This window comes from Desmodus rotundus, chromosome X (assembly GCF_022682495.2).
Source record: "Desmodus rotundus isolate HL8 chromosome X, HLdesRot8A.1, whole genome shotgun sequence".
Taxonomy (NCBI): Eukaryota; Metazoa; Chordata; class Mammalia; order Chiroptera; family Phyllostomidae; genus Desmodus; species Desmodus rotundus.
The window spans coordinates 35,629,148-35,641,177 of record NC_071400.1 but is presented as its reverse complement, the minus strand read 5'-3'; the positions used below and the strand labels follow the sequence as shown (position 1 = coordinate 35,641,177).

Below are 12,030 nucleotides of genomic sequence, written 5' to 3'. Positions count from 1 at the left end.
TATCCTGGTCAAAACAATTTATTATGCAGATACTGTCAGATATCACTGTATGTTCTTAGATGAGTCATTTCCCCAAATGGTAGTCTACAGCTAGACAAAGCCAAAAACCTCAAGTTGTAAGATTACCTTTAACCAATTGATTCTCTTCATGGGGACCTCAGGTTTATATATTTTCTTCTGCTTCATTCCATAAGGCAGATCAATTGGTACTCCCGGGGGAGGAGGAACTCCTCCGAGGGGAGGTGGTGGAGGAGGTCCTCCAAACAAAGGTGGTGGTGGTGGTATACCACCAGCTATTCCAGGTAAAGGAGGAGGAGGAGGGGGACCTCCTGCAGGTAGAGATGGTGCTGGTAGAGGTGGTGGTGGGGGTGGCCCACCACCTGGCAATGGAGGTGGTGGAGGAGGGCCTGGAATTCCTGATACACCTGAGAATCCACTTCCCTGAAAGATTAAAAAAAATGTTTAAATGTTTGTAGTAAAATATTGCAGCAAATAAAACTTATCAGGAGACATCTGTGCTTTAAGATTATAAGCACTTTATTTCACTGAGCAATACCTAAGGGCTTAACAGTACATGAAAAAGAGTTGCACAGATGTTTGGTAAGCATTATAAATTCTGGACATTGACTAATTTTGCTAACACTCATGCTAACAATCACCCTGAAAGATTTTGTGAAACCCTCCCCAAAGTTAATAAAAACAATCACCTCTCAATATAACTATATGCAAAGAAGTATTATATGAGTTCTGTCCAGAAGGTATCCAGCCACATAATATAAAAAAAGAGACATTTATTGAAGAAGACACAAGAAACACTGTCCATAGGACAATGACGCCTCAGTCCCCTTCAAAGTAGGCACCTCGGGACCTCACACACTTCTCCCAATCACCATCAGCTGCCCCGTCATATTTTCCTGAACCTCATCGATGGTCTGAAAAATCTCTTTCCTTTCAAAGGTGATTTCAATTTTGGGAAAAGCCAGAACTTGTGGGGCACCAAATCTGGGTTGTAGGGGGGCTGAGTCACCTGAGTGATATGATGTTTCACCAAAAACTCTGCACCCCACATGACGCATGATGTAGTTGCCAATCATCAGTTGTCCAGAGATATGATCATTTTCATCATATTTTATCTCTGCACTCATTGCATCATCCCTGAAAGCCTTCTGAGTCATCCAAATAGTTTCAGTGGAGGGATATTCAAGCTTAATGCAAAATTTGATGCAGATTCGTTGCTCTACTCACTCAGTCATTTTGTATGTGATGACCACACAGTACACATGCTCACTCAACAGTGTCTACTGCCCCCACTGACTAATACAGTGGAGTTGTCATTGTTCACACATGTGCCTTCCAGTCCACTCTCCTTGGCTGCCAGGTTATATTGATGTTGCGCAAACCACTCTCATTATATTAACAATGTCTGGACTTTTTCTAGACAGACCTCGTATATGGCTTAGACCTATCAGACTAGTTAGTTTGAATATGAGATAATTAATACTTAAAAGGTCATACATTTGATTCCCTTAAGGACAATCAACTTTACACAGAGTCTCAGAGTACCAGTAACTTAACTGTCTTCTAATACCAATAATTAATAGTAACACCCATTTCCCTATTAATAAATGTTCATCAACATTTTTACATCTATAGGATCCAGCACAAATAATGCCCCTTTTTATTACAAAATATTTTATTATAAAATCATAAGCATGTAATTCTGTAACAGAACAATAGCACACTCAAGCAAGCCTTACATCTGCCGGACCCTGTATTATTTCTTGTCATTCTTATTATAACCCTGTAATGTAGGTAGGACATTTTTATCTTACCATTAACACACTGCTCATGGATGACAAAACTGTAACTGCAAAAATGTTAAATGACTAATCAAAGGTCATACAGTCTGAAATGTGATTAAGATTTGAATGTGGTTCTCGTACCTAATGCAGTCCTCACCCCACTGCGGCAGACTGCCCCTGGACGCATGGGTCTCACCGCCATGAGGGGAACTGAGGCACTCAGATTGGATTATGCGGAGAGTATAACTTGTACTACTTCCAGGAAGTAACTTCGAACTCATTTTTTAAATGAGGAATGACAAATGAAAGAGAAAATAGCATTCCATATTACCTGCTTTTTTGGTGATTAATTTGTATCTGATTTTTCAAATAATTACTAATTGAAATGATTTACTTTCAAAAATAAATGAATATAGAAGTAAAGCTATTTATTAAAAACATGTCTAAGAAACTGATTCTGATCAACAAACATCTGTAATCAAGGTATGACTCTAGATTAACTGAATGAAAGGTTTAAAACCAATGAAATTTCTTGATATAGTGATGTTTTACCTAGAGAGCAAGTCTTCTTATCTTCACTAATACTATGAATTTCCTACTTGGACTATTTAATTGTGCTGAATAAACTTAGAAATATCTTTACAAAATAAAAAGTGAAGCATATTTTTGAAGCATATTTTTGGAATAACCAATATAAAGGGCTGCTCTATCTATAAGATTATTGAAAGTTAAAAATCATGGATATATCATGGGTAAACATGAAAATGTTTTTATATTATTCAATGTGCATTATCCATATATTTTGTTCCCATATATAAATGTTTACATGTGTATTCACATACATACAACTAAAGTGTTCATACACAGAACAAATGAAAATCCTTTAGTGTAATGCAATCCTCCCTTAGATTAGGAAGAATGAAGAAGATAGGAGCAAAATATGTGAAATTCTTTTAATTTTATTTTAATGCAGCAAAGTGATAGAAAACAACATGATTTTTAAAATCTTGATGGAGGTCAAAGAAATTCTGGGTAGAATTAAAATATTTTTTTAAAGTTTGGGAAATTAGTAATTACCCTACAAATGTATGTATAAATTGATTTGTTAAATAATTTGAAAGGTAAATGTGTATTCGATTTTTATCTCAAGACAGCAAAATTAAGTTCCTACAAAGATGGAGGTGTAGGCAGGAATGTAGGAGGGGCGGAGATGGGCAGCCGGGGTGGAGAGGACACATGGCAAGGTGGCAGCTGGAGGACCGAGGCAAGCAAGGCAGTAGCTAGTGGACCACATTTGTGCGCAGACAAGCTGAGAGGAACAACACAGGAGGGAGACAGACTGCAAAACTCAGGATCTCAGGGCAGGAAACTAAAGACTCAAAACCCTAGGCTATAAAAAATCTGTGGGGGTCATGGTCGCAGGAGAAACTCCCAGCCTCACAGGAGAGTTCCTTGGAGAGGCCCACAGGGTCCTAGAAGGTACACAAACCCACCTACCTGCAAATCAGCATATGAAAGGGCACAATCTGCTTGTGGGAAGCAAAGGAAGAGAAGGAACTTAAAGAAAGTGGGGAGAAAGCCAAGCAAGTGGCATTGTTCCGTCTCTCGCCCTTCCCCCACATACAGTGCCACACTGCAGCAGAGGGTTGCCTGTCCTGGGGCATACCTAAGGCTATACCCCTTACCACATTAACAGGTGCCCAGACACAAAGAAATATGGCCCAAATGAAAGAACAGATCAAAACTCCAGAAAAAGAACTGAATGACAAGGAGATAGACAACCTATCTGATGCAGAGTTCAAAACACTGGTAGTCAGGATGCTCACAGAATTGAGCTCTGCTGCAAAATGAAGGAAGAAATGAAGGCTACACAAAGTGAAATAAAGCAAAATGTACAGGGAACCAACAGTGACAGGAAGGAAACTGGGACTCAAAGCAACAATTTGGAACAAAAAGAAGAAATAAGCATCCAACTGAAACAGAATGAAGACACAAGAATGCAAAAGAATGAAAAGAGACTTAGGAACCTCTGGGATAATTTAAGCTCTCCAACATTGGAAACATGGGGGTGCCAGAAGGACAAGAGGAAGAGCAAGAAATTGAAAACTTATTTGAACAAATAATGAAGGAAAACTTCCCTAATCTAGTTAAAGAAAACAGACTTCCAAAAAGTCCTGCAAGCCCAGAGAGTCCCAAAGAAGTTGGACCCAAGGAAGCACACCCCAATGCACATAATAATTAAGTTATCCAAGATTAAAGAGAAGGAGATAATCTTAAAAGCAGCAAGAGAAAAGGTGACAGTTACCTACAAAGAGTTCCCATAAGACTGTCAGCTGATTTCTCAAAAGAAACCTTGCAGGCAAGAAAGGGCTGGAAAGAAGTATTCCAAGTCATGAGAGGCAAGGACCTACATCCAAGATGACTCTACCCAGCAAAGGTATCATTTAGAATGGAAGGGCAGATAAAGTGCTTCCCAGATAAGGTCAAGTTAAAGGAGTTCATCATCACCAAGCCCTTATTATATGAAATGTTAAAGGGACTTATCTAAAAAATAGATGAAGATCAAAAACTATGAACAGTAAAATGACAACAAACTCACAACTATCAACAACTGAACCTAAAAAACAAAAACAAAACCTAGTGAACAACTAGAATAGGAACAGAATCACAGAAATGGAGATCACGTGAAGGGTTCTCAGAAAGGAGGGGAAGGAGGAGAATGTGGAAAATGGTACAGGGAATAAGAAGCATAAATGGTAGGTACAAAATAGACAGGGGGAGGATAAGAATAGCATAGGAAATGGAGAAGCCAAAGAACTTATATGCACGACCCATGGACATGAACTAAAGTGGGGGAATGCTGGAGTGTGGGTGGTTGTAGGGAGGAGTGGGAGAAAGGGGAGAAAAAATGTGACAACTGTAATAGCATAATCAATCAAATATACTTTAAAAAGACAGCAAAATTAAGGTAATACAGGTTTGTAAACATTAAATTTTGCCTCTATTAGCTGATATTTATGATATGATACATGTGCAACCACTAAAATTCTACTACTATTTTCAAACAGGATGTTACTCATTAAACACATATTTCACAAATTTAATAAAGCATCTCAAACATTTATATTAAATGCCACCAGCCTTTAAAAATCAATTTATATCAGCCCTTTTATTCCCTCCAATGAACAATTAGGAAAGGAACAATTAAATTAGGCTACAATAAAGTATTGAGAATTAAATACTGCAAATGAATAATATTTGACACAAGTTTGTATGTGCTAGAAAGTACTGTGTGACTCTGCACTTTTACAAATTAGTTAATTTAATAATAAATAAGCAGCTACTCAGGAAATTGTAAGGCCCTGTTCTAGGTGCAGGTGGGCCTTGAATAAGAATAAGTAAAGACACTGTTCTCAAAGTCTTTATGTTCCAGCAGAAGAAACAAAGCAAGCACACAATTATGAAAGGAGTGGTTTACAAATGTCCACAGAAATTCCTTAATGGAGTTCTTGGTGAAGCTTTCCAAATGATATTTTAGTAAGATTATCCCGACAGGATATGTTTTGCAGGCACAGATGAACAAGGGAGGGTATTTCTGACAGAATAGTATTAAATCAGCATTTCTCAATGAAGCTCAATAGATGGTCTGAGATAAAGGGCTCCATGCTTAAATGAGTTTGGGAAAGCTGCATGAAAAAGAGGTGGAGAGGTTTCTTCAATGTAGGACATCTCAGAACCTTTAATATTACAATGAATATTCTGACCCTCCAAGAGGAGAATTTCAAGTGTACCAAATTTATTAGACTATGGAATGCTTTCCTCATGAAAAAACCTATTAGCATCTCTGTAACTAATGTCTGGGAAATGCTGACGGGAAGAAGTGTGGAGACAGTAAATTCTAAATGCGAAGGGAGGAAAGGTGACTTAGCTGCAACAGTGGCTGTAGTTAGGGGAGCAGACAGAGAGAGTCAGCTGCAAAGGGGAGATAAGGGAACCCATGACAGAAGGCCTTCAAACTCCTGCTAGGGAGATATTTATTTAATCGTATATGCAACAGGCAACCATTGAACATATTAAAAGCCTAGAGTGACAATAATCAGGGCAGTATTTTAGAAAGATTAATTTGCCACTGACAAAAAGGATGAATCCGAGGAGGAAGAGAATATATGCAGGGAGAAAAGTTAAGAAACAATTGTAATATTTGAGGCAGGATGCAATGAGAGTGACCCTGAGTGGTTCTGGGTTTCAGTGCAAGGAAAAAAGTTGGAGAAAGAAATGTCATAAAACAATGACCAGTTAAATTGTCAGGTGGTAGCACAAGGACAAGGCCATAAAAAAAATAAAAATAATAAACCCTCTAGCTTCTTGATTAAAAAAATCATGCTAAATTTAAACAAATAAGAATGGAGATTATGCTGGTTTGATTTCAACATTCATGTGGAAAGATAATCAAGAGCTGGAAATATAAGACAAACTCAGGAGACCTGACACCTTCTAAAAGGTGATATTTGAATTATACTACTGAATGGGATATTAGTACAAAGACATACAGAGAAAAAAAAGCAAAGGATAGAACATTGGGGAATATCACCATTTGTAAGTCAAAAACAAAGAAAAACTAAGTTCTCAGAGATGTAAAAAGAGAAGTCAGATGATAGCAAATAGAGAGAGAGATAGAAGGGGTGAGAGGGAGAGAAACACAGAGAGAAAGAGACCCGGGCTGGAGTGGCTCAGTGGATTGAGTGCCAGCCTGCAAACCAAAAGGTTGCCAGTTCAATTCTCAGTCAGGGCACATGCCTGGGTTTAGGGTCAGGTCCCTGCTTCGGAGTGTGTGAGTGGCAACTGATTGATGTTTCTCTCCCTCTTTTTCCTCCCTTCCCCTTTCCCTAAAAATAAAAATAAAATCTAAAGAAAAATAAAAATAAAAAGAGAGAAGGAATAATTTAGTGAAAAGAAATGACCAAATATACATGAGTAAAACAGGCTAAGGGTAAGAAGAGGCCACCACCTTGGGTCATTTGAAGTTTTCAAAACTGAAGTTTTCAAAAATGACTTTGAAGACATTTTTCAGTATACTGATGGAAATAGGTGTTATCAATCAACCAACACCTGAGCATCCACTATGTTAAGAAGTTATCTTACATTTCTTAATATTCATTTAAAACATAAAATATGCTGAGAGTATTTAATCAGTTCTTAAGTTTAAATACCATAATTAATATTTTAAGTATATATGGGATCTTTTCATCAGCAAATATAAATGTAAAGGTAAAAAAAGTTGATAGGTTTTGAAATTATGGTAGTTGAGATTTAAAGAGAGTTCAAAAAGCTTTAGGGATTATTAAACCTAAGGAACACTTCCACATTATTTTTAAAAGAAAATATAATAGTATCCATCTAACTTTTCAAATTATCATGAAAATTTCATCTCAGGAACGGTTTTGTTTTTGTAATAATATTCCATTATGTATATTCAGGACAGTTTAAGCAATGAATGCCTTATTTTTATCCCAGTGTTAAAACAATTTATTTTCCTAGAAAATCAAATCTTTAGTTATTTCAATGAAAATGTGAACCTGTCAAAAGTCTGGTTCAGGTCATATTTTTCCTTCCATCTAACAAGTTAATTTTCTACCACTGAACTCACTGTGACATGACAGAAAGTCTATATCTTGGTTCATTACCTGGGTTCGAAGTTGCTGGATTTCTGTTTCAAGCTCTTTGATTTTTTCTTCTCTTTTCTGAAGCTCAGCTTGAGCTTCCTGTCGAGCTGTGAATTCTTCATCGAACTGCAATGATCACCACCATAAATGTACACTTAATAATACAGTTTTAAGAAAGCTTTAAACAACATTAAGTATGAAATAAGTGGAGTGTCTCTTGCTTCACTGAATTCCATGTCACTAAAAAAATCAGAGCTTCATTATTTTCATGACAATTGAGCACCCCTGCGGGAGGGGGGTATTGCTCTGGTGGTAGATGAAATATGCCCCCAACCCAGCATTTTCACTCCTGAAAAAATACGAAACAAAGTTTCAAAAGGGTGAACTGAGGACTCCATCTTCATATATAATACATCTTTTTTTTCTGTTATTGAATGTCAGTTTTTATAATTATTCATGTTTTTAATATTTCATCCCATACTTAGAAATTTATGTAATTAGCCAATGAAACTTAACAATTATGTATCAAGCACTTCCACTGCTTAACTATATTTAATCTTGAAAAGAGATTGCACTTTTTTGAACGTTCAACTGGATGTACATTAAAACAAATTAGAATATTTCAACTGTAATCTTAATTGTCTAGCATCCAAAGAGCAGTGCTCCTGGAAATCTGACAGAATGATATAAGCCACAATGGCATTCTCCTCCACTGGGGTTAACTAAGACGCTTGACTAAAATGTTGCAAGAGGGAAAAGAAAAGGTTACATTAAAGTGTCCTAAGCAAAACACCACGTGAATGGTGAATATCCATTTACTGCATCCTGCACATCTCTTACCCCAGGCAGGGCTGCACAGGCAGAGTGAATACTGCTCATGTCCAGCCATAGGACATTTGCCTGCTGTCGATATCACTTCAAGCCATTTTAGGAATCTATACATTATTCCAGTGATGTTACGTCTGTCTTTAAGAGTGATAACTTAGCATATAAAATTGTACTTAGGGACTGTGAAACAATAAAAAGGTATGTTCACTAGTAAATATTTATCTTTACAATAGAGTTGACCTTTACGAATGATAAAATGCCACTTAGATTCAACTCTGAAGAAGGTGGGTGAGCAAATTGGACAATCACAGTGTTTGGGTCAAACCTGAAACACTTAGTTAATTCATCTCTACTTGAGATGAATCAACTTTAATTCATCTCTACTTGAGTCTTAGGAGACTGTCCTATACCTGCAGGTCCAAATCCTCTCTAATCTCTTTCAATTTCAAACCCAACCCAGATCCTTCAGTCAGCAAATGTTGTTGTTTCCTAGTTCACTGAGAAGATGGAGCTTTTCCCACTTCACTAATATCCCAGCTAAGATTTATCTGATTCTGTACTCCCATCCTCCCTCCAAAAGTTACCTTCCCAGCACTTCTCAATCATGGCGTCTATACCAGCGCACTGTGCAGTTTTCCTCTACCCAGTGTTTGTTTGTTAGTACTTTTGAGGAGAAGCACACAACATGTCTGCTTGAAATGATCTTCATCTGCACACCCACAGAGAGAATCAGAGAATCTGAGATTTGCAAGCTAGAAGACTTGAGGGAAGACTTCCTACAAATCCACTACACTTACGCATTCCTTTTAATAACAAAAAGATTAATTACCCAAAGCAAGTTAAGTGGCTTACTTAAAGTCACAGCTAATTAATGGCAAAGCTGAGATCAGATTTTACAACTTTCTCCTTCTAGTCCCCGAACTCTCTCTTTTAAACTGCTTTATACTGTCCCTTAAAATCGCCAGAATAAGACAAAGCATTCAGACAACCACTGAGAGACCATACATGTTTTCATTCTAAATGTAGGTGATGAGAATAAAGCATCAAACAGTGAAATCTTTTTTATTATTTCAGGACTCCTTTTCCTATAGCATGTGCTTACAGAAAATTTTACCAGATAGATCATCACAATTTGCTCCAGTCTTGTGGTGTGTAATCACAGTGCCAGCAAAAAAATTAAGAGACTGTAAGATTTTCAAAAGGAATTTTAAATGTGCTACTTAAAAACAAGAACATTAGAAATATAAAGGTGTATCAATCAAAAGTATACATTTTCCTTCACCAACACAAATCACAGTTCATACAAACATTTTATACTCAAGCTCTTAAAAATCTATTCTAATAACATAAAGAGTACATAAAGAGTGAAGACATTTCTTCAGATGCCCTGAAATAACTTCAGTAATACTCCGTAACTTCTAGAGTAACAGCAAAATTGATTATCTAATCTCCAAGGTAAGTCCTAACTCTGAAGAGACAGCAATATGTAAACACTTTATCTTGCTGTCAGAGGCTAAAAACTGAAGAGCTTTTAGAGCTGTGCTTCAATCCTTCTCCTGCCACCAATAGCAGAGAAATACTATACTAACGCTTCGCAGGGTCTAGAACAACAACAACAAAAATTCAACTCCTGGTAGAGGCAAATCAGGTGGTAACTATGCTTTCAAAAAACAAGGAAAAGACAATTTAAGATTTAAATGAAATTAAGATATTCAGAAAGCTGGCATTTACATAAGGGGAACCTCAGATTCCACCAAACCTACATGACGCAGCAATATCATTTTAAAAGTGATAATTACAAAAAATCAAAGAAGGTAAGTCTGAGAGAGAGAAAACACATCGCCTCATTCGGTTGCTATCAATAACACTCACTGTGGAGCTCAACAAATAACGCTAGCTACACATCGCACCGTTCTCCAAGGAGGTACCTACTGTGAGAACTGCTGGAAAGCAATGGAAGGATATATTTTGGTTGATTGCTTCTAACTATATCCTTCCAGCAACCTAATTTTATTTCATTTGTCACTTTAGTAGAATATGGCTAGCATTTGTCTCCCATGAAGTATTAAAGGTGACGAGGAAGGAATAGTATCAATTTTATCTTATCGGGAAAGAAATTAATATCCTGCGGTTATGTCTGAATCCAGAAACATAAAGTAGCATGCAACTTAGACAGCATTCATAAGAAACAAAGTAGAATACATGCTGCATTAAATTATTAATTTAAAAATTACAGGTAATATTTTATAAGCCTTACCTTCTTTGAGAATTCCATGGCTTTTTGTTCACTTTCTTCAACTTTTGCCTTGTTCACACAAGAATCTATTCATATTAACCAAAAACATGATTAGAAATTATTGCATCAGATCTCTAGGCAAATATGGTTGCCAGCCTATAATTCTATGATGTAGAAAATCATGTCTACGTCAACTGCTGATAAGGGGAAATTGGCCTAGACTCTACATAAAACATAAACCCCTATAAATTGTCTTTTTCATAACTAACTGAATTCATTGACAGTATTTTTGAGACACAAAACCCAGCACAGAAATATAAATTTAACCAAACCATCATTGTTTTAAAGGTATTCAATCGTTTTGCAACCTTTACAATTACAGAATTTTTAAAAAATTGTTTTGCAGTTTATTATGGGTGGACAGGTGCCCAAGAATCTATGCTTAAGATTACTGACACTCGAAATGACCCTTAAAGTAAGGCTAGAGGGAGTGAGAAAATAACATTCATTAATTCAGGTTTCCTAAACAAAGACTACACATAAATAACTTCTGATGGAGGCAGAATATGTTATGTAAAGAAATAAACATTAAGCTTCTTGACTATAATCAAATACTTGAGAGCATAAATAACTGAAGAATCTCTTTGGACAACAGTCTCATTACTATACATACAGTCTCTTCTGTACATAGCAATTCCACACCTGTTTATTTATCCCCAAGAAATAAAAACATATGTCTATACCAAGACTTGTATATAAATTTTATAGCAGCTTTATTTATAACATCCTAAAACTAGAAAGAACCCAAATGTCTATCAGCAAGTAAATGTATAAATGAATTTCACTACATACCTATACTGGAATATCACTCAGTTATATAAAGGAATGAACTATTGCTGCATATAATTGAACAACATAAATGAATCTCAGAATAATTGTGCTGAATGAAAGAAGTCAGGCAAAAAGGGAGTACATGTATGTTTCCAGCTACATAAAATTTTAGAAAATGAAACTAATGTATTTAAGAGAAAGCAAATGAAATGATGCTCAGCATCACTAGCCATCAGAGAGATGAAAATTAAAACTACAATGAGATACCACTTCACACCACTCAGAATGGCCAACATAAACAAAGAAACAAACAAGTGTTGGAGAGGTTGTGGAGAAAAGGGGACCCTAGTGCACTGTTGGTGGGATTGCAGACTAGTGCAACCACTACGGAAAACATTACGGAATTTCCTCAGAAAACTAAAAATTGAACTGCCTTTTGACCCAGTCATTCCACTGCTGGGAATATACCCTAAGAACCCTGAAACACCAACTCAAAAGAACCTATGCACTGCAATGTTCGTTACAGTGTTATTTACCATAGCTGAGTGCTGGAAGCAGCCTCAGTGCCCATCAGTAAATGAGTGGGTCAAAAAACTGTGGTACATTTACACAATGGAATACTATACAGCAGACAGAAAGAAGGAGTTCCTAGCCTTTGTGACAGCATGGA

At 36.6% G+C, this 12,030-nt stretch overlaps 1 protein-coding gene across 4 annotated transcripts in view; it reads right to left on the bottom strand.

Moving 5' to 3' along the window:
* The window catches only part of DIAPH2 (diaphanous related formin 2), an 876,560-nt gene that overhangs the window by 606,205 nt on the left and 258,325 nt on the right, over nt 1-12,030 (bottom strand). For all 4 annotated transcript variants that reach the window (XM_053916890.1, XM_053916891.1, XM_053916892.1 and 1 more), the window contains 3 exons: nt 10,551-10,615; nt 7,487-7,591; nt 127-441 (listed from right to left, as the gene is read on the bottom strand). In XM_053916890.1, coding sequence (XP_053772865.1) covers nt 127-441; nt 7,487-7,591; nt 10,551-10,615 — 485 coding nt within the window. The remainder of the gene's footprint in view (nt 1-126; nt 442-7,486; nt 7,592-10,550; nt 10,616-12,030) is intronic.